Source organism: Lepisosteus oculatus, chromosome 5 (genome assembly GCF_040954835.1).
Source record: "Lepisosteus oculatus isolate fLepOcu1 chromosome 5, fLepOcu1.hap2, whole genome shotgun sequence".
NCBI lineage: Eukaryota > Metazoa > Chordata > Actinopteri > Semionotiformes > Lepisosteidae > Lepisosteus > Lepisosteus oculatus.
Genome location: NC_090700.1, coordinates 30163405 through 30191055, shown reverse-complemented (window position 1 = coordinate 30191055; position 27651 = coordinate 30163405). Strand labels below are relative to the sequence as shown.

General features: G+C 40.2%; 1 protein-coding gene across 2 annotated transcripts in view; it reads right to left on the bottom strand.

The window, feature by feature from the left end:
• Positions 1-27651, bottom strand: part of scube3 (signal peptide, CUB domain, EGF-like 3) — a 115373-nt gene that overhangs the window by 21860 nt on the left and 65862 nt on the right. The window contains exons 5-9 of one of the 2 annotated variants that reach the window (XM_069190263.1): positions 23612-23737; positions 21655-21771; positions 16705-16752; positions 10447-10563; positions 7646-7768 (exon numbers count right to left, since the gene is read on the bottom strand). In XM_069190263.1, the coding sequence (XP_069046364.1) occupies positions 7646-7768; positions 10447-10563; positions 16705-16752; positions 21655-21771; positions 23612-23737 (531 nt within the window). The remainder of the gene's footprint in view (positions 1-7645; positions 7769-10446; positions 10564-16704; positions 16753-21654; positions 21772-23611; positions 23738-27651) is intronic. The other variant, XM_069190264.1, reaches the window with a different exon arrangement.

The following is a 27651-nucleotide window of genomic DNA, read 5'->3' as shown; positions in this document are numbered from 1 at the left end:
AAAAGTATAATGCCCTCAGAAACACCTGCTGCCTTACTCAGTACAAGTGAAATACCTTCCATTCTGTCTGTGGTGAAAGATAATTTTATCATTAAAAAATGATTTACTTCACAGTACTGCTGTTTCATCATTATTACAAGCTTCTGTATTTGTAGTGCGAGTGTTTCTTTGCACTTCTCTAAAAGCAGTTAGCAACGCTCCTGTGTAGCTATAGCTTGATCTTAAAGGTAATTATTTCCAGACTGGTAGAGTGTAATACTGTACAGTATAAAACAACTTGTCTATTCTACTATCTTTCTCCACAAGATGAGCCCTGATTTTCTCCAAGATGTATAAGCAGGTCATTCAGTTCATAAAGCATTTCTGTAATTGAATCCTCTCACAGAAGGCTGACAAGTGGTTTCTGGATTTAGATTCTAATATGCCTTTAAGAAAAGACATCCTATCTCCTCCCCAGCCTCCATTCCATTTCTCTGGCCTCAAAATCATCTCACCTGTGCATGTGAAACCAGCAGTAAAGCCATCCGATATCACCTGAGCAGCCTTTAATTAAAACCACGGAAATCTAATTGCTATAAATAATAAGCCTGGATTATATAAGCAACCATGGCAGTGGTCCCACACAGCAGACTCTGCCAGTTTGCAGAGTGAGATCCTAGTGTTGGTTGAGATGTATAGAGAACAGACCACAGAAAGCACCTTCAGCAAAGATTAGTTTTTACATAAAACTTTATTATGGTGTGGGAAAATGCCCTCCCTGTCCGCACACACAAGCCCAACAGGCTTGGCACAACTAACATTTCGCTGATTGGACTGGCATGTTTGGACAATAAGCAGGCCCTTCAGTTATAACAGTTCATTTTCTGACCACTTTAATTACTTATCCCTTTTCCCCACTTGCTGCTCAAAGGGTACATCTGCTTCAAGACTGGTTATTTCTTCGTGAGAATTGCCTGACCTGATTTTCAATCCAAGATAGATGTCCAATAATAAAAACTCAGCGTGGGAATCTGTACAGGGATCAAATTCAAATCTGTTAATGTTACAAGGAACAAGCTCCTCAGGGTGTGGAGTTCTCAATAAACCAAGCAGAGTGGCAAGATATCTAAAGTGAAATCACTCAGAGCAAATTCCTTCAGAAGATCATGGGAGACCCAAATCAGGAGTGAAGTTCTGTAGGCGCTGTTTACAGCACAGGTATGTATGTGTGGCGAGACAGGTACCAAGAGTACGTGCAAGATACCACAAGGCAATGGGGAAAAGAGCGCTCACAAACACAAATACACCCTCCAGACAAACAGAAGAGCCTTTGTCTTCTCACATCGGCACATCTCAGATTTTTATATATATATATTATTTATAGTACCAGGGCATCACCCTCTTGAGACACACATGTGTGTGATAAAGCAGGCCTAGCAGATCCTCACTTTAGGTTTGCTACCTGGCCACACAAACACATCCAGCCCAGAACTTTCTTCTCTTCTCATTTGGTCACGAGCAATTGCCTGTTGCTCACCCAATGCCGAAGGATAAAACACACTGAAATAAGGCAACACGTGGGAAAAAACAAAACAGATTCCCAACAAGCAATTAGACAATCTGTGCAGTTCAAAAAATGTTACAGTGATAAGAAATGGCTTTATCTGCAATGTGCCAAATAGAGGATCCAAGCTTGCCTATGTGGAGAAGAGGCTGCATCTGATAAGCACAGTACCACCAGGCCCTCATAGGGAGGCAGCAGGGGGAACAGCTCTCAGACACTCATGGAATGAAGGAATGCCTACAGTCGCTCTCATCACACAGGCAAGTCTCTTCATGATTAATTACACAGGCGATGACAGCTATGTAACACTGTGACTGTTTAAATCCAGATAACCTGCGGAGTTAAGCTTATACTTCTCAGCTTCTTCCACATCTAAGGTGCTTGTTTTTGTTTTCGTCCCTTTCTCTCAAGCAAAGTCTGGTTATTGATACCATATACACGGAGAACCACCCTTTCCCCACTGCTTCCTGTTCCACGGCTATTCCTCCCCCCAGTGCACACCCACAATTCTATTTTCACACTGCTGCTGTTATCTCCAGAACTCCAAAAACAACAATACAAATGTAAAAGTCGAGATAAATGTGTATTTTGGCAGATTGCAAGCAACTCCCATTCTCCCTTTTTTGAACCCTGACACAATTACAGGCCAGACCCTTGAACCCTCAACTAAGACTAGCACGCAGCAGCTGAGCCCTCTTCACCAGAGTCCTGTTAACACAACACCTGGGAACGTGCTGACAATATACAGTGCCTTGCGAAAGTATTCGGCCCCCTTGAACTTTTCAACCTTTTGCCACATTTCAGGCTTCAAACATAAAGATATAAATTTTTTATTTTATGTGAAGAATCACCAACAACTGGGACACAATTGTGAAGTGGAACGAAATCTATTGGATTTTTGAAACTTTAACTAATAAAAAAATGAAAAGTGGGGCGTGCAAAATTATTCGGCCCCCTTGTGTTAATACTTTGTAGAGCCACCTTTTGCTGCGATTACAGCTGCAAGTCGCTTGGGGTATGTCTCTATCAGTTTTGCACATCGAGAGACTGAAATTCTTGCCCATTCTTCCTTGCAAAACAGCTCGAGCTCAGTGAGGTTGGATGGAGAGCGTTTGTGAACAGCAGTTTTCAGCTCTTTCCACAGATTCTCGATTGGATTCAGGTCTGGACTTTGACTTGGCCATTCAAACACCTGGATACGTTTATTTGTGAACCATTCCTTTGTAGATTTTGCTGTATGTTTGGGATCATTGTCTTGTTGGAAGATAAATCTCCGTCCCAGTTTCAGGTCTTTTGCAGACTCCAACAGGTTTTCATCCAGAATGGTCCTGTATTTGGCTGCATCCATCTTCCCCTCAATTTTAACCATCTTCCCTGTCCCTGCTGAAGAAAAGCAGGCCCAAACCATGATGCTGCCACCACCATGTTTGACAGTGGGGATGGTGTGTTGAGGGTGATGAGCTGTGTTGCTTTTACGCCAAACATATCGTTTTGCATTGTGGCCAAAAAGTTCGATTTTGGTTTCATCTGACCAGAGCACCTTCTTCCACATGTTAGGGTGTCTCCCAGGTGGCTTGTGGCAAACTTTAGACGAGACTTTTTATGGATATCTTTGAGAAATGGCTTTCTTCTTGCCACTCTTCCATAACGGCCAGATTTGTGCAGTGTAAGACTGATTGTTGTCCTATAGACAGACTCTCCCACCTCAGCTGTAGTTCTCTGCAGTTCATGCAGAGTGATCATGGGCCTCTTGGCTGCATCTCTGATCAGTCTTCTCCTTGTCTGAGCTGAAAGTTTAGAGGGACGGCCAGGTCTTGGTAAATTTGCAGTGGTCTGATACTCCTTCCATTTCAAGATGATCGCTTGCACAGTGCTCCTTGGGATGTTTGAAGCTTGGGAAATCTTTTTGTATCCAAATCCGGCTTTAAACTTCTCCACAACAGTATAACGGACCTGCCTGGTGTGTTCCTTGGTCTTCATGATGCTCTCTGCGCTTTCAACAGAACCTTGAGACTATCACAGAGCAGGTGCATTTATACAGAGACTTGATTACACACAGGTGGATTCTATTTATCACCATCAGTCATTTAGGACAACATTGGATCATTCAGAGATCCTCGCTGAAGTTCTGGAGTGAGTTTGCTGCACTGAAAGTAAAGGGGCCGAATAATTTTGCACGCCCCACTTTTCATTTTTTTATTAGTTAAAAAAGTTTCAAAAATCCAATAGATTTCGTTCCACTTCACAATTGTGTCCCACTTGTTGGTGATTCTTCACATAAAATAAAAAATGTATATCTTTATGTTTGAAGCCTGAAATGTGGCAAAAGGTTGAAAAGTTCAAGGGGGCCGAATACTTTCGCAAGGCACTGTAGCTCCTCTGTTTTTTTGTTAACAATATTCAAATATCAGGTTTTAGCATCAGAGTACTTTTGCCTAAAAGCCAACCAGCTTACCCTATCTTTAATCAGCTAAACTCTAGAGGTAGATGAAACAGAGACGTTTGTGCATGTCATAACCAATAATTTAACATTTCCTTGTATGAGTCATATGGTCATTACCTTCCCATACATATATATTATTTCTTTTGAGGCTACAGACCTATTGGAAAGGTGTGGATGTATTGTAGTCCCATGTATTATGTTTCATAAGGATGAAGAGCAATCAAGTTGGCGGTCTGGGTGACATGAGGTGAATTTGTTTCAGCCATCAATCAACATTTGTCAAGGGAAGAGTTTAAATCCGTAGATAAGACAATGATCACATTCAGAGATTCAAACCTGAGAGATCCGTATCCAATTTTTATTCATTTACACTGATCTCTTAATAACTATTCAGTAAAGCATAATTGGTGTTTAAACTGGTGTTCTAGTCAAAGGGTTATTTACACTAATGCAAAGTATTACAAATTCAGGAAGAATAGGATCTTAGAATAGAATCAATGTTAACTTTTAGCTCCTTCTTATCAATGTTAAAACAATAAAGCCAACCAACATCTCCAGAAAGTTAAAAGGCAAGCTGTGTGAAGCACAGAATAGTGAATGATGTGGCTCGAGTTACTCCTGTCTTGGGGTATGTCTAAGACTGACACTTGTTTTGAAACCTCTTCAAAAAAGTGATTAAGGCTAGTACACTTAAACTTTCACCACATTGGGAAGCTGACAGGTACTTAGCTTTAACATGTTCTGTTTACCTCAGACAGGGATAAAACAGAAAATAGAGAAACCCTTTTTCATGCTCCTACAGAAAAGCGAAGGATATGACTGTGTCACAGCACCTATGCTTGTCTAGACATCTGATGCCTTTAGAAAGCTGTTTTCTTGGTGAATTGAAGGGGGTGAAATTATACTTGGCTAATAATGATATTCAGATAAGGAAGAAACCTGCGTAGAGCCACTTGTAGATGTGACCGGATATTCAACAAGGTAATGAGTATAGAAGAATATAGAAAAAGGCTTGAACATCAAAACATTTGGATAAACAACATCAAAGAGATTGCCTCAGTCTCCCTCTTCATTGAGTCATCACTGCAGCACAGTACTGGCAATAATGAAAAAAACTTAGGAAATCACAATTTTAGAGAGATTGAGACAACTGATTCTTTCATCATACTCCATGACTCCTGTGCTTGTAATGAAATGTATGGTTATGAGAAATTATGAGTATTAATATGTTTCCAATGTTTTTAGTTTTGCTTTGTTATGCCATGAGACATCCATTTTTAAACCACTTCATTCAATTCAGGGTTGTGCGGGAGCTGGAGCCCATCCCAGCAAGCAATGGATGCAAAAAAGCATACACCCGGGCTGGGACACTAGTCCATTGCATACAGTAGATAGTCCATAGACAGATAATAATAATAATAATAATAATTGCTTACACTTATATAATGGTTTTCTGGACACTCCACTCAAAGCGCTTTACAGGTAATGGGGACTCCCCTCCACCACCACCAATGTGCAGCATCCACCTGGATCCGATGGCAGCCAGGCGGCAGCCATAGTGCCCAGAAACCTCACCCCACATCAGCTATCAGTGGAGAGGAGAGCAGAGTAATGAAGCCAATTCATAGATGGGGATTATTAGGAGGCCATGATTGGTAAGGGCCAATGGGAAATTTGGCCAGGATACTGGGATTACACCCCTACTCTTTTTGAGAAATGCCCTGGGATTTTTAATGACCACAGAGAGTCAGGACTTCGGTTTTACGTCTCACCTGAAGGACGGCGCCTGTTTACAGTACAGTGTCACCATCACTATACTGGGGCATTAGGACTCACATGGACCGCAGGGTGAGCGCCCCCTGCTGGCCCCACTAACACCTCTTCCAGCAGCAACCTTAGTTTTTCCCAGGAGGTCTCCCATCCAGGTACTGACCAGGCTCACACCTACTGAGCTTCAGTGGGCTGCCAGTTGTGTGTTGCAGAGTGATATGGTTGTGGCTAAACAACAGGTACAAACACCGACACACCGAGAAATAGCTCTCCACATGCAGAATTGAACCCAGACCCCCAGAGTTGTGAGACAGCAATACTAGCCACTGTGCCGCCCGTAAGGCTCTCGGTATATTATTGTTTCATTTGCAATTTGTCCTAAATTGTCTAACTTACACTGAAGATATTGATAGAAATATACATATTTCAACGGAGAGCATTACAGTATTGCAGATGTTGAAGAAATGTGGGCAATAAGATACAGCTTCTTTATAAATTCCACCTACAGTGTGGGCAGGAAATGAGTCTGAATGGAAAAATCTGGGCCCTGTCTGACAGTTGCTTGATTCACAGTCAGCGGCAGTGAAAACAAACAAGGTTCTGAGCTACTATTGTACACACTCCCCTGATAACCTCTGACCTCGTGACAAACACTTCTAGCCTTTATGCCCTTGGCTTTGTTTCAGGACATCACAGCGAAGGACAGACAGAATGTGAAAGTGGGGGATGGACAGCAGACAGAAAAACAAATCTGTCAGACTGAGGGCTCTCTTTGATAAGACTAGGTGTATCATAATAAGATTTTCAACCAACCTTAACAAATAATTAAAAATTGCACATCCCTTTCTTCTTGTTTTCTCTGCAGGACTTGAAGTATTTGTTGGGCTCCTGTTTTTATTCATTCTCTTCCAAGCTGGAAGTCTCTCCGACTGGATACCCACAGACAGGGAGTTATTGATGAGCACGGCTTTATCTTAATATTTTCCATAACTGTTGGTGGTGAGAGGTTTTGGATTTATCTATTGTGTTTGGCGGCATTCCAAGAAAAACAGAAGAAAAAGCTCCAGACAGGCTTTCTCTGCCATTGGCTTTCTCTGCCTCAGCTGAAGGCTGGGGGCAAGGTGGCAGAGGACTGCGAGGAGTGAGGAGTCAGGTATGATAAAAAAATCAGAAAAAAGACGGTACTTGAATTTTGCCGTAATTATGTCCTCATAATATTAAAGGACACACAAAATTCATCTCCTCATTTCCTCAGCCTGACATGTACATCTTACTGGTTCCGAAAGAGGTGGGAGTGTACAGCATCTTAAAATACTACCTGAGCAGAGATTTCATGTACTTCAGTTTGAGAGGTTTTGAGGCTCGCACATGTGGACCGGAAAACAAGCAGAAGGCTGTCCACATCATGATACTAAATGGGTAACATAGTTAAGTAAGTCATTTTGTTGGCTGACAGAAAGCATTGACTTTTGCAGTTTCTCCTGTAGAAAGTCATGTATCCATAATTTGGGTGGGTGTTCTCACTGTTCACCACAACATCAGACGTGAAGGACAGTGTTGGACAAAACGACCTCATCAACCTCTGTTCTAAAAAAACTGATTGTATCACCATGGAGATACTTCTCCAACCAAGGACTGAGTCACCTGCACTGTGTAGATGGATCCATACATCCTCAAGAGGAATGTCGAAACACGTAAATATCTGCCTCACTAGAAGGTCCATAAATATCAACATGGAAATCGGAAGGGAACCTTGATCTTCTGATCTTAAAATAACACTGAAGTGAGGTTCACATCCAAAGCCTTGCGACCCTGTTAGGGTGATGCGATATTTTTTCCACTTCTCTGGGCCCCCCCCCTCAAAAGAAACGCCGGACAAACAGCGCTACCTTGGCAGGTCCTCTCATCAGTCAGCAGTTTGTAGCCCTTCTTGCAGCTGCACTCAAAGCTGCCCACCGTGTTCCGACACACATGGTCACAGCCACCGTTGTTGAGACGACACTCATCGATGTCTGTACAGGGAAGCACATTAGGTAAAGATTAGCAATAACTGTACACACCGTGATCAGAAATATTTAGCAATCCTAGGCTTTGGGAAGCACTGGAAGTGGTTAAAACCCAGGTTACTCAGAGGCTGTCGATTGGCGTGATTAGTGTTCTAGGACTGAAGTAAACAGCACTCATTGTGGGTGTCCCATGCTTGAATGAACTTTGAGGAAGATATCTGACTGTCTCATTGAGGTAGATAAATAAGTTTAATTAAACTGCACTGCAATGAGACTCAGTACTCACAGACTTTGTAAGATGTGAGATCCTCGTTTTACTACATATTGTTTAACAAGTTTCAAACAGAGAGAGAGAAGAGAGGGAGTGAGATACAGACAGCTCACTGGCACTAGGAGAGCCATGCAACTATTAACATAAAAATTGCATATCAATATGAAAGAGAATTAACTGCAATCAAAAAAGTCCTTAATGTAGGGGTTTACCATTTCTTATAAGACTCTGGCAAAGGAGCAGCTTCAGAGATGAAACGTTTTCTTTACTAGTATTTTATTTCTGCTTGTTGATAGTGATTAGAGTGTTAATGCAGATCTAGATAAAACTAGTAGCCAGATAAAACAGTTTTCGTTGTGTCAGCATGACGACTCAAACATGTACCTCTTTAAAATCATTTTCATGCACCCGGTATGGATGCGTCTGAGAATGTATTGTTTCTAAGGTGCTTGGTGTCACTTTTCGATTTAAATGATCTGACCAATTTTTAGATTTAAATACTGTCAGTCACATCTGCAAAAGCATACAACATTCCAAAGCAATGCTTACAGAGAAAGCAATTCCCAGCATACAGAACATAGCAACATATCGTAGTTTTTGTCATATTCTTAAACTTAAAATGGAAAACTAAAAGGAATGAATGATCTTAAACCCTGTGACAGTGAAGATTAAGGAGCAGCTTATTTCCTGGACTAAAATGTGAAGAAGAAAAAATATAAAGACGGCATGGTCTACTGTTAGGTTTTTTTTTTCATTTTAAAAAGAACATGCTCATAATCACAAATGTAACGATTTTTTTTTCCTTCCTGGCATTCCTTTTAAAGCAGCTGGGTGCCAGGGGAAACAGTTTCCAGGTATCGACAGTGGACACCAACTCTCTATTTCCCCTCCATCCTCTTCTCTGCTCTTACTGCTGTGTGACAGGAGAGGCAGAGACCTCACACACTCTCTGTCAAATCACTAGCAGAGCGAGACCAGATGAAAAGGAATCTAGGAGAGAAGACAGCCAGACAGACGGACAGGCTGAGGGATGGGAAAGTGTTCTGTATGCCTCAGTAACCCTGAATTGCTTTTCTGATTAGAACCTGTCATTGCGGGCTCCCAGTCTGCCCTCAGAATCCCCTGTGCTGGTGCAGCAAGGCGTGGAATGACAGGCAGAGGGGGCAGCAGGTCAGAAGAGACATGATCCCAGAGAGGAGGGAGCTGCATGAAGTTCATACTGAAGTGGTGCTAAAATAACTCTCCACGCCCTCTGTCAGACGATGGACAATCACAAGAGAGTGATGTTGTCCTTTCGGCCACACATGACTGCACCACCCTTTAACAAGCTGTTAGCAGCCCTCAGCACTTAGCCTTTTTTTAATCCTCTCTGCTGAAAAATAAAATGACAGTTTCTGTCTCCCTTCACCGCACACACCACCATTACCCTTGATCTGGACATTGATAGGTACAACTGAACAGCCATGTTCTTCAGAAATTGCTGAGTTATATAGCATAAACATGCAGAAACGCACACAGATGAGACACATAGACACACCAGAGGAAAAAAAAGAGCAAGACACAGCAGCAAGAAACTTACTCTCCTGGCCACAGTCAAACACACATCAGCATAAACAATGACACACAGTAGCTCATGAGTCCCAGTGACCTCTAAACATACTTACATACTGTACCTGCACAGGATGTTAGAAACAAGACAGAAACCCTCACCAGGAACACATCAACGCACAAAAAAAGAAGCATTTCAGTTCAGAGTACAGCGGAGCTGTGCTGTATACCCCAAATTAGACCTTTAGAGATATCTTATTTTAAATTTCTTTACCTAGGTTTGGCCAGTCCATGCACACCGTAGTAGAGACATAAATGCCTTCACTTGATATGCTTAGAGAACTGTTACAACTATGAAAGTGAATTAACAACTGTCTTATGCTGATCACATACAGTATACTGTATATGCCCTAACTCTAACCTCAGCCTTTTTACATGTGGTGTCCTAGTGCTTACATCTGGGGCATTAACTGGGAATTCATTATTAGCTGGTGGCTACCATTTTAATGTGTAACTTTAACAGTATGTTGGCAATTTTGTTGTTGTTATGAACATTCTCAGTCTGCAATCCTGCCGTATTGATGTGCTTTTGTACCTTTTAATGTCTTACAGGGAGAGGAGTGAGGCCATGTCACTGTATATTTTAATGTCTTACAGGCAGGGGAGTGAGGCCATGTCACTGTATATTTTAATGTCTTACAGGGAGCGGAGTGAGACCATGTCACTGTATATTTTAATGTCTTACAGGGAGAGGAGTGAGGCCATGTCACTGTATATTTTAATGTCTTACAGGGAGCGGAGTGAGACCATGTCACTGTATATTTTAATGTCTTACAGGGAGGGGAGTGAGACCATGTCACTGTACCTTTGCACGTCTTGCGGTCAGGCTGAAGGGTGAAGCCCACGGGACAACTGCAGCGTACCCCCGTCACTGCATCATGACATGTGCTGTCACAGCCACCGTTGTTCACTGCACAAGTCTCTGGAGAAACAGACACAGCAAGAAGGAAAGGGAGCTGTCAGTTCTGCCATAAAAGACACAAAACCCTGTATACTGTACTGCCCTTTCCCTGAATGCCTTCACATCTCATTTCATTTCCGTAGTTCATGTGCATGTGTTTTTCTTCAATCTAACAATATTATTTGATAGAATGTTTCTGACCGTCATCTATAGGCACACATGTAGCTTCTTTGTTTAAATGAACGCAAGGGTGATAGCTGATCATTAAATCCGAAACAAGACACACAGGCCTCAGTTTCTTAGATAACGGCGTCCATCAGTCTCCTAACTCCATTGCCTAAATTATTATATAAAATCTGGTACTCCCAAAATATGCTGCATTTGTAATATGGGGAGGCTGTCTGAAAAGCACAGAATATTTTATTTTGCGATACAGCTTGTACTGTACCTTCAGCTTTTTTTTCTTAAGTTATTTTTATTGCACACAATTTTGAATCGCATGCAGGCCCATTTGTTGTTGTAGGGTCTTTGCCAACAGGTTACAGGCAGTTTAGACTCTATAGAGGTTAAAATAGAAAACAGAAATTCTTAAGGACTAAACAAAAGGTGCATGCTATAGACAATTTAGTACAGACACAGGAGCAAGTAGCCTACGTGATGATGAGATTATATACTACAGTTGAATTTATGTTACAGGGAGATTTTAATTTTCCACAAATTGGGATATTGCTACAGGGAATATAGAAGATAAAATTGATATGGTTGAAAAGGTTAATGAGTACTTCTTAACCCAGTTTACATACACTCCAACTTTGGAGATGCTCCTATTGACTAAATATTTTCAAACAACATGGATATGGCTGAGTGGATAGATATGATGCAATCAATGGGAAAATGTGACTGTAATATGGCATATATTGATGTATATTTTAAATCTTTAAAGCTTGAGTCTAAAGTTGGGTTCTAAATCTTAGAAAAGCACATTACGGGGGAATGAGGCTGAGCTGTTACGTGGGAACAGATGGGTACAGAGTTAATAGAAGAAGGATGCTTCAGAAACAACGTTAAAAGCTCAAATTCATTCCTAAACAATTCCAAGTCCAGGAAAATATGGCCTAAATGGTTTAGTGGAGAAATCAGAAGGATGAGCAACGTACAGCCACTGCTGAAGAAAGACATTAGGACATTTCCTCAAGGAAAATAGAAAGGATTATTGCAAGATGGAAAATAATTTTACAAAACATGTTTTCAGTACTTCAGACAAACATTTCCAATGTTCAATACAAAGTGATCACCTAAGGTACTGGTAACATACACTCACAAGGGTCATTCTGAGCTGCAGGAAGTGATGCACAAAATGACACATCGGTTAGTGACATAACCCAGACTCAAACTCATAATATGTGTATCTTCAGCTTGTCAAAGTATTTCAGTTGTTTATTAATTATTTAATATTCTACCATAATTAACAGCTCACCGATAATGTGGGAAGGGGTTGTCTTCCCCTGCGCTTAACATAAAAACTTTCATTCAGACCTTAAGAGATTCAAAAAAGCAGCCATCATCGCTGGCTCACCTTGTGTGTCTAAAACTAGTGAAACTTCCGAAAGTGTTACAGGGGCCAAACAATTACATGTGTTACATCAAAAAACTGTATAGTACAGTACTCTGTAGTATACTGTACTCTGACATGCTTGCATCAGTGATAAATAATTTATAATGTATATTTTAATTTTTTTCTTTTAGTTTTTATCTGTGATGTTTTTAAGGGTTTGAAATGATAATGTCATTATTCTACCTTCCATAAGACACCACTGAATGGTTTTGATTTCTGAATAGTTAACCATTTCATATAGATATTACCTTTTACCACTGCTGTGGTCTTGGCTACAATCCTGAAAAATGCATTACACTTGGTGCATACCGATCACATTTTAGTTTCTATTCAATTTAGGGGAATAATATAAAGCAAGAATGTTAATATTATGAAGTGTGTTGAGAAACAATTAAAACACATTAAAGGCTGAAAAGCATGTGATTAAATTAGAAAGAAATAATTTGCTTCATTATGCTGGTGAGTAGATTCCTGTTTTTTTGGGAGTGAACAATACTGACTTCGAGTGCTCAGTGAAAATAGCTGTACAATTTGTACGATAGATAAAAATAACTGCAGGTTATGCAAACTCTCGTAAAGTTTCAATTTAAATCGAATGGAAATATCTGAAACTTAGCTAAGCATCTATTGCTCCAATTACAGTTTATTTAATGAGAAAACGCATTTGTTTCCATTACAATTCTATACTCAGCTGCAGAAATCTTTCAGTTTCTTGTTTAGGGAAAGGGGTATTAAAAGGGTATTACTTTTTATTAGTATTTTTTATTGGTATGACAATACCAAGCATTCATTCTAGTGATGTACTGAATGGAACACCATTTAGCTTCTCTCACTCAACCTTTATCTGACAAATAATGGTTGTATGAATTACTAAGATTTTGGGCATTCAGAATACTGCAAATTAAATGTCAGTAGTTACGTGATGAACCTACTGAATAGTGAGTGCAATACTCTGTAATGCAAACATGAAGAATTAATGAATTCTTTCAGATCACTGTTAGACTGGGGGAGCTGAACAAAACATCAGTAATTGGCTCAGTAGGCTTACATTGAGAACCTTTCTTTGTGCCATTCTGAGACCAGAAATTCGTGAAATTAATACATATTAAAGTTGTAAGTTCTGTTGTATTCATTACAGATTCGTGCTGTCTTAAAAAAAAACAATTAATGGCATTTAACTGAAGCGTTACCAAAGTGGCACAGTCTGTTTGTTAAAATTACACACTGCAGGGCAGTGAAACTTGGCAGCCTTTAGCAGACCATGGAAGAGTGGTGGCATTGTCATGGCTTGTCTGTAAGCAGTGAATAAAAAAAATGAACATGGCCAAGGCAGATTACAGATGCACCCTTTCTATTGAAGGTTTGAACTAGAGTGTAATTTCTAGAACGTTTAGTGAAAATCTTCTGTTATTTCTTGTTTTAAATCGATGTTTGCAGATTATGATGTTGTTGCAATAATATACTATAAATGCTCTTCTGTATTAGATGAAGGATTGAAATGACACTTTGGTGCATGCCCAGGCTTGAGGTTTTAGTGATTTTACAATGGTCTGCTGTGGATGTTACTGACATAAACGCATTGTACTTTTCAACCAAGATAAGACAGTGAAGCAGTGCCCCTTTTAGGCCCGACTCTGCACTGTGGATTTCAATATCATGTGTACAGTACGTATACTTGTCATCCCTCAGAAAAACAGGCAAATGTTTGTATTTTTTACTGCTTTTGTAGCTTTTCTAATTCATTGAACCTACTGATATTGAATGATTTTTTAGATTATGATAATGTGTGACAAGCACATTGTGTGACAAGAATACTGCCAACCCAGAAAACACATTCAGTGTATATCTATTTTCAGTGGCATATCTATTTTATGCTTTTTTTTTAATGATAATAATAATAACAATGATGATAATGTTGCTTTATTAGCCCTATACAATTTCTTGCATTAGGAATTTGTCTTTTCACATACCCCAGCTTGCTCTTCATGAGACACACAGACAGGGAGAGAAGCTTGGGGTCAGAGCACAGGGTCAGCCATTGTACAGGGCCCCTGGAGCAGTTGGGGTTAAGGGCCTTGCTCAGGGGCCCAACGGAGTAGGATTCCTCTGCCAGCCGCAGGATACAAACCGGCAACCTTCCAGCCACAGGAGCAGATCCTTAGCCACAGATCCACCACTCCAGTCTGCTAATTCTGCTCTTTTTTAAATGACATTTTTAAATGACATTTCAGTAGTCTAGTTCTTAGTTCCTAATGAATGTGACAGAGATTAAATATGTATAGAGTATTTGGTGTGACTCGCTCATCTAATGGAATAGCAGTCCATCCAAGAAGATAAGATGTCCTAAGGATTGAGCTAGAAAGTTTAACGCAAGGGTGTAGATGAGAGGCAGGGGGCATTCAAGAGAGATATGCAAAAGGAAGTGCTGGGTGTGAGACTAGGATCTAATCTTCCTCCTGAACATCTATTATAAGCACCATTAAACATAAAATCCTCTGTTTCGATATTTTTGTTTTGGAATTCAATTCAATTTGGAAGAATAATGGTTGCAATGCAATTTTGGAATTTTCTGAATTCATCCCTTGGAATTAGTAGGGCTTCATACTTGCTGCTTTAAGATTAAAAATCTTTGTTTTCAACACCTTTCAGAAATGAACCTGATATATCCACAGAGAAAAAAAATAAGGCAGCGTTTCACTTGAGCTATTCTTCTCAACTGCTGTAGCTTGAGACATGTTTTTCACAGGCTTCCTTTAATTTAAAAGAAATCTCCTAGCTGGTCTCCTGCTATGAACTGCCATGCTTTGGTGCTAAATGGCAAAACCCATTTCCCCACTTCTGTTAATCAATGCATGTAAGTAGAGACAGAGCCTGGAGAAAGTGGATTGTCACAAAAGTGGGGGATTTGTACTGATTGACATAGTACATTGTACATCCTTTACTCAGAAGTACCTCTGAAAGCAAGCATGCAGTTAGTCTGGGATTATTTAGAGGAGGAAGATTTTGCTATCCTTTCTGAATGCTGTTTCAGTCCTTCACAAAAGCTGTGCTATAAGAGAGCTTATAATATGTGTTCACTCTAAAGGGGGTAAATTGATGTTTCTGCCAGCATTTCTTGAGAATGGAAAACTCTAGAGACATTTCTAGTTTCATTATAAAATGAATACTAAATCAGCTCGGTCCTTCATATATTTTTTTTTTACTTTCACAAAATGCATCAGTTTGAAAGGGTAGGTCTTGTGTTTATTGACCTTTGAAATCCAGGGAGATGGTGCAGGTGAGTCCCCTATTCTAAATAAAACCTATTCTGAACAAGGTCCCTTCTTTGCATAAGGCCCCAAATCAGCCAAGGTCATTCTTTAGAACATTTATTCATTTGTTCAGAGCACCTTTGTAAGAAATGACTTGGTTAGTGAATGCTTACTGCCAGGTTTCTGATAGTCTTTACATCAGTTTAGCCTTCAATTTCAACTCATAAAGCATCATTTTGATGTACAGTAATAACATTTTATACAAGCATTTACTTGCTATTAGTCTTAGATCTCATGTGTAATACATACACTCAATTCAGTTGTTTTTTTTAATTCCATAATCCACAATGGTAATATTTATATATTAAAACATATTATTTGGTTATTAAGACAAGAAAATGTGTGATTCTGCTGAACTGGAAAATTTAACAATACTAGAGTTTTGTTATTTAAGTCATTTTTATGTTTAGTACAGAATTAGGAGTGCTGTACTAAAGAGATTTTCTGTCTTTGTCCAGGAAGGCTGATTTGACTGGGTTTAATGTTGTTTTCCACTGACATTCCTGGGTCCTGATATTGAATTCAGCTGGACAGATAAACTCAGAGTTTTAAGCAATAGTCTTATGGGTCTGTGCTTCCAGAATAATGAGATAAAAGCTTATTGCAGTCCAGGATTGTATCTCAATGCTGTCAAATGATATCACAAATGACCTAAAGGCCCTTAGTGCATAGGGACATCAGGATACACACTTACTTGCTGTGGAAAATGTGCTTATAAAACGCTCTGAGTTAAAGTTTCAAAAGGCCAACGCAGACACAAAAAGAAAGGGTTGGACCAGAGCTGTAAAAAAGAGATTGACCCTTAAATTCTGTGCGGCAGAAATGATCTGGGAGTAAGTCTCTATATTAACTGAACTCGTAGTTTCTTTAGTAAAAACATTAAAGAGGGATTTGTTCTTAAAATTTGACATGGTACTTTTTTGAACACCCTTGCAGCAAAACTGAAGAAACATATAGGTAAAGAGGGGAGGTCCAAGGGCATTAGCCAGATGATCAGGGTGTAGTGGGCAGTGTGTACGGGAATGCGTGCTGGATGAGAGTGTGTCTAGGAGAAAGAGTGACAGACATGACACAGCATTCACAAAGGAACCCAGGAGAGTTGGGGCACAGGTAGGAGACACCTTGGAAAACGGCTGAACCTCAGTTCTTGTACCTCTGCACACCCTCACAGACAGACAGTCAGGACGCCAAGGCTACAGTTCAATCACATCCAAGCCAGGGAACAGACATATTTACCATTGGGTAACAGCTGTGGGGCTGCCTGCTGCTGGACACTTCTTTCCCCTGCACACATTATAAAAACACCGGTTTAGTGCTTGAGAGTTGCCATGGAAACCGGGAAAAAAGATCCCGCCAATCTCTCAACATTCTAAATAAAATATTCACTATGGATCTATGTAGGATACTGTACATGTTAAATTTAACACTGTTGCAATATGGTAAAAATATCTGATAAAAATAGTATCTTAAAAGTAATTTGACTTGGCAGAGGCTTCATATTTAAGTATGAAAATGAATGCATATCAGTATCTCTACAAAATCATTTTATTGATTTTACTATACTTTTTATGAATTGAGCTCTTTTCTTATATATAAAGAGAATGAATTTGTAGCACTGTTGAGAGCTCAGTAAGATTGTGGAATATGGTGAAGCAGTGCTCAAAATTATTGGGACACTTACACATCAAAATCATCTGTGGTATGTCTGTTTATCTTTACTCAAATGTACTTCAGCTAGAGTTTCACCTGGGCATAGGACTAAATGTTTTAATTAAAAAAGAGATCACAAACAACCATCTCCTGCGCCAGTTCTGTTCAGCTCAAGGAAGAGCAGCAAATACACTATGCTGAGTGAAAACCTGTGACCAGCTATGTGTCAACGATGGTCTTGAGTTGTTACTCAGTTGTTATTCAGCTGCATTCTGTCATCAAATTAAAAAAGAAATAAAGTAAAAATGCTGTCCCATTAACAATGAACACTACTTTAGCCCAATGAAAAGCTCTCTTGAATGTGCTCTCCTTGTGTGTTTGAGACATACTTATTAAAAACCTAGTCGTTCTTATCTGCAGACAGTGAAATTGCCTACATTACCTATGTTAGATAAAACCATTTCATTTATCACTTGGTTACACACTGCACATCAGCATGCATTTCCCTGGCTTACGGTGAAGCCTAGACACACATGATGTAACTGGTTCAATATGGGAGAGGTTTTAAAACGTGACGCAAGGCTTTCAATAGGTATAATACCACGGAAAAAAAAACCCAAGAGTCAGCTGTTTCAGGTCTGTGCACAAACAGCTGGCTCATAGAATTGAAACAATCACTGAATTATAGTAAGCGTTTAAATTCTAAGCAAAAACTACGAATACAAGCCAAGGTATTGTTAGTAACAGACGAGAAGAGAGGCCACAGCTGTGCGCATGGTCAGCTAAGAAAAAGGACAAAAGAAAAACAGAGAAATCATACCCAGAGCCAGATCACAGAAGCGTAACACTGATGAATGCAAGCAGGGATTCACAGAACTGATGAAGCTGAGTGCTGCAGGGTTAAACCAGGACAGGAGTGATGGCTGCTCCTAACCTGCCAGAACAGCCCTGGGACTGAGGGAATTTCACTCATGGATGGCTACGGAACGTCAAGTGCAAAGGCTGTACCCCAGCAAAGGAGTCTGTATCAATACAAACTGTACGTGGCACTACTGATCTTCAGGATGCAGTGAGCTACAGAGGACATTTAGAAACCATAGCACATCAAAATACAGCGGCCTCCTCAGTAGTTTCCTCAGGCTGCTCATTCTTTACAGCATATTTTCTAAAGACGTCCATGTCTTGGATGGACTCTATTCCAGGTCAGCTTTGCCAGTAAGCCAGTCCAACGGTTGATAATTTTGGTGTCTTGAGCTGTGAAAACAGCTTGTGATCTAAACACTTTTCTAGTTCAGTAATTGAAAAGCAGCACTTCTTTTACAGCGGCATTATATCATCGGGGTGTTAACAGTAACGATGATGTTTATGCAATTAATGGATGCACACAGAATTGTGCCCATGCCCAGCCCCTTTTCTGACAAGCAGGCGGGCCAAAGAGTTCTGTTTAAGTTGACATCAAAGATCCTACCTAACCGTGACATGTGACAGCTGTCTACCTTCGATCTACAAAAAAGCTTCAGTGAGAAACATACATATTTGCCCCTAGAGACGCATAGTGAGCCCAGCAGTTCAGTTGCGGGTCTGGGTTTGTGTATACCAGTGTGTGGGTGCTTGTGTGTGTAAGTATACATTTTTGTGTGCAGAGGTGTGTGTGTGTATGGTGTGTGTGTGGTTAATTTACGAGGATCAGAGATTCTGTGCAACTCTGCATCTGCCTGCTATTTGGGGATGTTTACGATTTGCTGCACTAACAGCTTGAGTACTTCCACATGATGACTTTTTTTGGTTTTGTTTAGTTTCTTACTTTACGGAAACGTATGTGCAAACACACTGGAACTCTGCCCTGAGAGAGTTTTGCAGCGTTGCTAATGGAAATTAAGGGCAAGGCTTAGAAACTGGATGGATTTCTCTGTTAGTCTGATCATTTGAAACACATTAAGTCAATTCTTTTTTTATGTGTCTGGATGCTTTATATCATCTTGAAAGGTCATTCCGTAAAATTCTACATCATCTACAAAAGCGTTTAAGAAAAGGTCATCCTGTCAGAAATAGTGCAGTTTCATTTCTATTATATTCTAAAATAGAACTGATTGTAAAATAACTTGAACTTTGTTGATATTGATGCATTTTAATTGAATAAAGACCAATCTGGAAACGTTTGCACGTCCTTTGTTTCTTTGAAAAAGAAGACTGACACAGAAAACCCTCAGTGGGGCTGGGCAGGGTGAGCTGTACTAGACTGCATAGCAAGGGCATTAAGAATCAACTGAAGAATCACAGTAAAGCTTGGAAGAATGGCAGCCAAGAAAGGAAGAAACTACGCAAATTGAACACATTTTGTATTCTAAGGAGAGACTAAAGTACTAGACAGTACATAGTAGGATTTGCAACGATTGCAATGAAGGCATATAAGTGGGCAAGAGAAGCTTAGAAAAAGTCGGTTCTGTGTTCAGTGTGCTCTGTGTAGTGTATTATGCAGACTTCGCCGAACGAGCTTGATGCCATGCAATGCGCACTTCGCATCTGGCTCAGGGAAGTCAGTTACCCACCACCAGAGAGAGAGGCTGAGCTTTGGACCCCGCCCCAAGAATGATCCGGCACACAGTAATCAAAGAGGATGTGTACACCCCTGGGGACCCCCTCCCTGCCAACTTAAACACGGATGCTTATGAGTCCCCCCCCCAGCGCCCCCTTCTCCCCAGCCCTGGGGCGGCTGTGACCGCATTCAGCACATGTACAATGCGCTAATTTATTCCAAACACACCATCAGCCAGGGTCAGCTTTCTGCAGGCACAGCAGTGCCTGCACATGGGAGAAAGCAAACGTTGCACTTGTTGATGAGAAGTGTTCACACTTGGGGAAGTCTGTTTTTCTCGACAGTTTATTCGGACTCCACTCTCTCTTCTCCAGAGCTGCTGCGCACAGTAGCCTGCTTTGATTAGCTCATTATTCACACTCTCAGTGGGTCCTTCAAGACACAGCTTTCGTCAAGCTGTTAATTGAAGCAACTCATTTACTTGCTGTTGTTGTTTTTTAAAATGTTCAAAATAATAATAAATGCATGCCCTACTTTTACACAAAAAGTTATTATTTATATAGTGTTTTTTTTAGCTTTGAAAAAATAATCTCAAACACGGGATGCTCTATTAAGGCCACTAATTAGCAGCACCACGAGGCATCCAACTGCAAAGTGGACGGCTGATTCCCCAGAATGGCACTGCAGGCTGGTGACTCAAAGCCCAAAGTGAGACTGTAGAGAATGTTTCAGCGCTTCTCTGGAATCTCTCTGGGATCTGTATTGCTCTAGGCTGCTCTCTGAAGCTGAGGTGTGAATCTTTGTGTATTCATAATCTTCGAGTTGTGCTGTGCTATCCAGCCATGTCAAATGAAAATCAGTTTGGATCCTGCTCCTGTGATGCCCCGAGGCAAGGTTATAACTTAAACTTACTGAAACCTGAACTTCTAAACTCTTGAAAACAGGAGAGTAAAGGCCGAAATTCATTGGTAATCTAATGTTGTATAGCACCTACACTGCAAAAAAAAAGGGAATCCAACCACACTTTTCAACTCTATACTTCACAGGCCTGTGGTGACTTCTGGATGAAATGACCATGTACTAGCACTCCCTTGGTGAAGCATGACAGCACCCTGTTCTCTCAGCTACAGTGCCAAACTGCTGTTTTAGTGATCTAGCAAAAGATCACATGCAGAGAAAGCAGGGACTAATGAAGCAAAGCAAAAAGAAAGCTGTAGTGAAGCATCATAATTAGAGATTGGTAAAGGCAGAGGACACCATAGAACTCCCCATACACAAAGACTGTATCCAACATTATTGTGTAGAAAATGCAGTGATGTTGAAGCTTACACCTTGACGTATATTACATGTTGGCTATTCAAAATGATCTTGGATTGTCTTTGGTTAATTACAACTATTTACATAACTACGTCTGTGGATGTGTTTCAAATAAAATCTCATCAATTCAGTTTACAGAATGTACGGTGGATTTATGGGAGGAGGTTGGGTTTAACACCAGAAATGGCATCCTATGAAAGTGCATTCTGACAGCTTTAGGCCACTCACCTTCGCTAAGCGGACATGTATTAAACGGGATCATTCATTTGAGAAAAAAAAGTGGATTGGCAGCTAAAAAAGACAAAGCATATACTGTAATATGAATGGCTATTGTAGAGTGATACATAGAATTGGCCATCCACATTTTGGTGCTAAACAGGTAAAATATCGGAATAGGGAATGCAAAACTTATGTTTAGGATGATGGCCAATATTGCTCTATGAAAATCTTTGATGAATCTGTGATCACAGTCACAGTGATGTGGCGTGTGCGTCAGTTGATTTTAAAGGGTTAAGGAACTTTAAACGTGCCATTTTATGGAAGAACACCCAACCTGCCCCCACCCACTGATACTGAAGAATAGAAAGCAGCTAGTGGTGAGTCTGTGTTCTGATAAATGAAAAATGAATGACAGAATCATCTGAAAAGTCCTTAGCCCCCCCCAGCCATAAGAACTGACTCACCTACACAGGTCTTGCCATCAGAGTGCAGGGCGAACTTCATGTGACAGCCGCACTTGGGCCCTTGGTCGGTGTCCTCACAGGTGTGCTGGCAGCCCCCATTGCCATAGTTACAAGTCACTGCAAGACAGGGGGTAATATGTGCTGCATTGTAAGGTCACTTGATCCCAGAGAACAGACTTCATGAGCAACCAAGACAGGAAGGCAGGCCACACCTTTCTGTTTGAAACATATGTATGTGTAAGATCAGGCTAGAGGAATACAATCTTGTGCTTTGTTCTGTGTGTGTCCATCCTTGGGCAAATTCATCTTGTAAGGTCCAATAGAGAAGACATGCCACAAATACAAACAATCTACTAATGTGCAAACCTGTGAAACAGCTCCTTGTCTATACTCTATCTTCAACTCCATATAAATCAAATACATACAAACTTACTTTTGTGTATATGTGTGAACTGCTTTTAAGAAGAACAATTCATGAAACTAAATCGGGGCTTTAAATATACACATTTGGCTTCATATAACTGAAATCAAACAAAGAGCCCAGTGACATATTTACAGTATACTATTTTTTATTTGGAACAGCACGTCCAGCACAGGCTATGAATGCATGCTGTAGATCTGAAAACACAAGCGCTCTGAGTATATGTAAGTGTAGAGGACAAAGAGCTTTTTCCAGCCTGGGGAGGGAGCTATGCCAACAATCCACTGTCTATAAAAACACCTGCAGCAACAGAAGGGGAACAATGTGTAAATTATAGCCCCACTCCCCCTTTCTCTTTTCCTGGGCCTTTGCAAAAATGTAGAATAACACTTTTGCAATCCTTATCCAAACACAGAAAAACCCCCCTTGACTTATTCTGAATTAAAACAAGCAGACTTACCCTGGAAGGCAGTGGAAAGGAGATGGGTAGAAAGACTATGATTAGAGTCTACTGGCTTTCACCTTCAGCCCACAAACCTCTTCCCCCCAGGTCACCTAACCACACTGACCTCATACTGCTTCCCTAAAGATTCATTCAGGGTAGACCAATGTGGATTTAGTACTGGTGACTGCAAAGAGGGCTGCCAACATGAACCACCATCTGGCTGCTCACAGGATGCCTCAGAATCATTGACAAAACACTAACAGAGAACTGGATCAGTATATGCAGTGCAGGTAATATCACTGCCCAACACATGCTGCTTCCATGTGGTTCAGGCTGTGTGTTAATGATAGAAACATAGCATACTTAACTTTCAATTACTAACTACAATGACCATCTCCGAGCAGAAAATAACTGATTTTCCCCAGTTAACTAACATAAACTGCTCCCATGTCTTAAACAGATTCATAGGCTGATTAAATTATCATGCAAAAGTTACAGCCATCTCTGAGCACTGAGAATAAAGATAATGTAAAGGCTCTATTCAAACTCCTACCATCATGCACAGTCTAACCCTCTGCTGTCTTTCAAAGACATCAAACATAATGGGTGGTGATTGTTTTGCTTACTGTATCATTTCAGTTCCAGTCTATATTCCTGTACATTTGCTTTGGGTGGGCTAATGTTCTTAAATAAATAATACAGGTGATTAATCAAAATAACAGAAGGGAAAGTTTGATGATGAGCACTTACTGTATATCACTAATGGTAAGAATTTAAAAAAAGTTATAACACAAATCTTGTTCTTGAAAAGAATGACTATAGTAAATGTATGTACGTGTGTGTACATGCACTCAAAATCCAGAAAACAAACTGAGCAAGAGATATATAAGGCTTCATAGTCCCACAGCACAACAGCACTGTTTGAAAACTGTTAAAGCTTCAATTGCCATACTGCAATCCTGAATATAAAACTGCATTTATTAGAAACAAAGTGGTTCAAACAATAGCTGTTAAGAGTCACATAATGTGGTGAATTATATTGTGATTACTGGAATCAAGCCTGTCAGAGGTGGGTGTGGAGGGACACTTACATTTGCAGTCTCTCTGGTTCTTGGTGAGTTGAAATCCTGGCCTGCACTCACAGGCAATGCCTCCTTTGGGCGTCTCTCGGCAGATGTGTGCACAGCCATGGTTCTTATTCATACAGTTCATTCCTTCTGAGGGACACAAGAGGAGAGAGAAGCAGTTTCAATGCCTTAAAAGTACAGTGGCATTTACTGTAGATTTGTCTCCTACCAGAAACCCATTCAATGTCGCCACCTGAGCCATCTTTGCCAATGTCAGTTCCAAAATATCTTTTACAATAGTGCTTAGTGATTTGTTTTTCAATGAACACAAAAATTCCTCCCGGAAAATCCATCTTTCCCAGCGCGCCCTCCCTCACAGCCCGGCTCAACCCGTCACTGTCGACAGACGAACATTGTCTGTCTGCTTACTCACAGGCTGAGAGCTTCTCAGAGCATGCCCAATCGTGTTTGGCAAATCTGTGATAATAAAAATGTACACCTAAAGAAAGAAAATCCTAAGGAGCTGATCTCACAGCCTTGTAACATTAATTGAGTTAATCTCTGTTTATAAAAGAATGGAAAAACATTCAAAAGGGAAATGTAATTTGTGCGCCAAGTGTGGTTTGCCCATAGTTTTAAAAAAGACTACAATTCAAATTCAATTGCTGTAGATGTACACTTTAAAAGGACTGAGAGAGTCATAATGTACGGTTATTTTGCCTCTTGTTCCATATTTTATGCATCATTCTATATTGATGTGTCCAATTACATCTGCTTTGCCAACTTTCCAGCAAAAACAAATCCTGCAAATGAGTTTACAAAATGACATGAGAGGTAAAAAGGTGTCACAGCTAAATCCTTCACAAGTGGGACTGTGTGTATAATTATTTCAAGGTGCAGATTATATAATTCATCAAGCTTCTGTAATTAATTCCTTCCTGCAGTCAAAGCCACCAGCAGCATCTAGGTACCACTGTTGGTAAGCTTATCTAGCCCAGAAGAACAGGTGAGTAGGGTTAAAGCCAGACTAAAGTCTTCTGTGAGATGAATCAATCATACTAAGTGATGATAAATTCTCTTTTAAAATGCTTGAGCTTCTCTTTCCTCTGTGGATTGGGCTGTTCTGGCAAGCAATTACCCCTTGTGCCATTCTCCTGTGTTCTGTGTGGGTAGCTACAACATGCCCACTCAGGACTGCCTGCTTGAGGGTAAAAGGTCAGGCCAATCCAATTAAGGGTGTCATGAGTATTCACTGAGTGGCAGAATAAGCCTGACCGCATTGTCAAAATACAGTATGTAATCTGCAAATTCATTTCCTAGGTTTCTACTTGCTCTTATTTTATCATGCACAGCTAGTCTGTGATTTGATATTACTTGAGCTTTGCCTTTTCCAGAACAACCACATTGCTCTAATCACCACACACTATAGTTCATGGGTATTTCAAAATAAATCACCAATTAAAAACAAGAATTGAGTTTGCTCCATCCATCCATTTGATCCATCACACAGTGGACAGACAAAAACACAGATACACATACAATCACACTGGGGCCAATTTACCCAGAAGCCAATTAACCTACCAGTATGTCAGTGGAGTGTGGGGGGAAACCAGAGCACCCGGAGAAAACCCACATAAACATACAAACTCCATACAGATAGAATCACAGGTCCGGAATTGATCCTTTGGCCCCAGGGCCTCTGTGCTGCCCATTTAATTTAATCAACATGTAAAAATAAACATAAAAACGTTCTTGTTTCTTTTTAGTTCTTCAGTCTGTGAAGAATGCCTTTTTTGTAATGAGTACCATTCTAAATCTCTTCATGCGGTCATTCTGTCTGCTTTAATAAAAAGGGTTAAAGTAAAAGCACAGTATGAGCTGCTTAAAAAAGGCTTATCCCAGAAAAACCACTAATTTTCTTTAATCAGCCTATACCGGTCACTTATTAGTATTCTTTTACTAATTGAAGAAGGTCATCTGGAGTTGGTTGCATTAGAACATAACGTCAAACACAGACAGACATAACTGGAAAACCCTGAATCTTGATGAATGTTGATAATGTTTACTTAGAAATGATTCTCTACATAATGGAGATTAACTCGGTTGGTTTAGAATTTCCATTGCCAATTCTGTCTGGAATACAATGAGCATGTACGGAATTGCTCAGGGATTCGTTTGGAAATCCGAGAAAAACCTTGAGGCTGGGACAGCAGTTATGTTTTAATGTTTTAATGACACCGTTCATCACCTTTCCACCTGATTTTCTGTGTAGTTGTGATGCTGGCTCCAAATGACTATCACAATTCAGCGGTGGCTATAAAGGGCCCTCTCCTGTATTTAAAGGGCCTTGGGAGTTTCTGGGATGAAAAGAGATATCTGAATGCTATCGAGATTTATTATAATAATTATAATACACAAAGACATCTCGGAGAGAGAAGGGGAAGGTAGATGTTCTAAAAAGTAAGGTTCTAAAGCAGACTTACACTGCCCTAACATATCAGAAATAACTACCAACTAGATATAATACTTTGGAAATGAAACACTTATTAGATAGCATTTGGCCTTGTGCAGTATGCAGCACATGATGAAAAGGCTGATATTTATACTTCAGGCAAAAAAATACACTGGGAAAATCATACATCATATATATCCGCTGTTTTGGACAGGGTCATTTTAACAAACCAGGGCTCTGTCAGTGTAGATGTTCTATTGAATGGTCTCTATCACCTCATTTCTACAGTCAGGTGTACTCAAAAGATAACTCCATTAATTTTCTTAAAAGCAAAAGAATATTTTCGAACGAGAGGAAGCTGTTTGGCTCAACAAGCTCACTTGGAGGCTAGCATGAATTGATCCAGCAATTTCTAGGAAGACGCCAAAGCTTCAACAAAATGTTTGGATAGCTGGTTGTGCTGCAGTGGTGATACCCCAGCAGGCACGCAGATCGCAATTCCCCAATAACAAAGGGAAATTAACGATTTATTAAGTACAAAAAAAGGCAAAAGGCAATTCCTTCTGCTTATCTGACCTGATGTCTTGTTCTCAAGTGAGTCCCAGAAGGAATGAGAAAGGGGGACTGTCAGGTCTCATTACACAGTGAGAACACTTTAGGACAGTTTGAGAGAGAACTGCACTGTGAATGTGAGAGAGTCTGCTTTAGTAGGCACTTAAGACTGCAGTTAGGCCTATGATAAATTAATCAGCAAGTAAAATTAATTTGTAATGTACTAGTGCCTACTTTAGAGGTATATGTTGGTCTGCTTAGTTCAGAAGTTTACTGAGGATAGTGTGTGTCTTTCTGTGTATATGTATGGTATATTTGGGTCTATTTTAAAGATACAGTCTAAAATAATTACATACCCTATATCCATAGGTTTGTGCCTCACAAAAGTATTCAGAGCCTTCCTATGGAAGTTTTGACAAAATGATACATACATGAATGCTTAAACTAAAGACTGCTTATTAAATAATTATTAATTCAATATTTGAATTAACTCAAAGATTTGGTGGAAGCACCACTGGCAGCAATAACAAGCTGCAAGGTGTTCTAGTTCTCTACTGTCTTTGTACATTGGCTTGATGATATTTTTGCCCATTCTTGTCGGCAGATTTGCTCAAGCTCTCTCGAGTTGCTTGGGAATGACTAAAACAGCACTTTTTAAGTCTTTCCACAGATTCTCAAGAGGATTTAAGGCAGGACTTTGACTGGGCAACTCACGTCCTTATTCTTAACCCATTTCTATATAGCTTTGGCCTTGAACTTTTGATTGTCCTGCTTAAAAGGTGAATTTTCACCAGTTTGAAATGTTTGAAACAGGATTTCCTCCAGTTTTTCCAGCACTTTGCTCTGTCCATTTCTGCTTCAATTTCATCAAGTCTTCAAGTCCCGGTTGTGTAGAATCACCCCCACAGCATAATGTTGCCACCACCATGTTTGACTGTAAGGATGGCACTGACTGGAGGATGTGCCGTGTTGGGTCTGTGTCAAATATAATGTTGAGCAATAAGACAAAAAATTCAGATTTTGTCTTCTCTGACTGTGAAACCTTGGCCACATGCTTGCA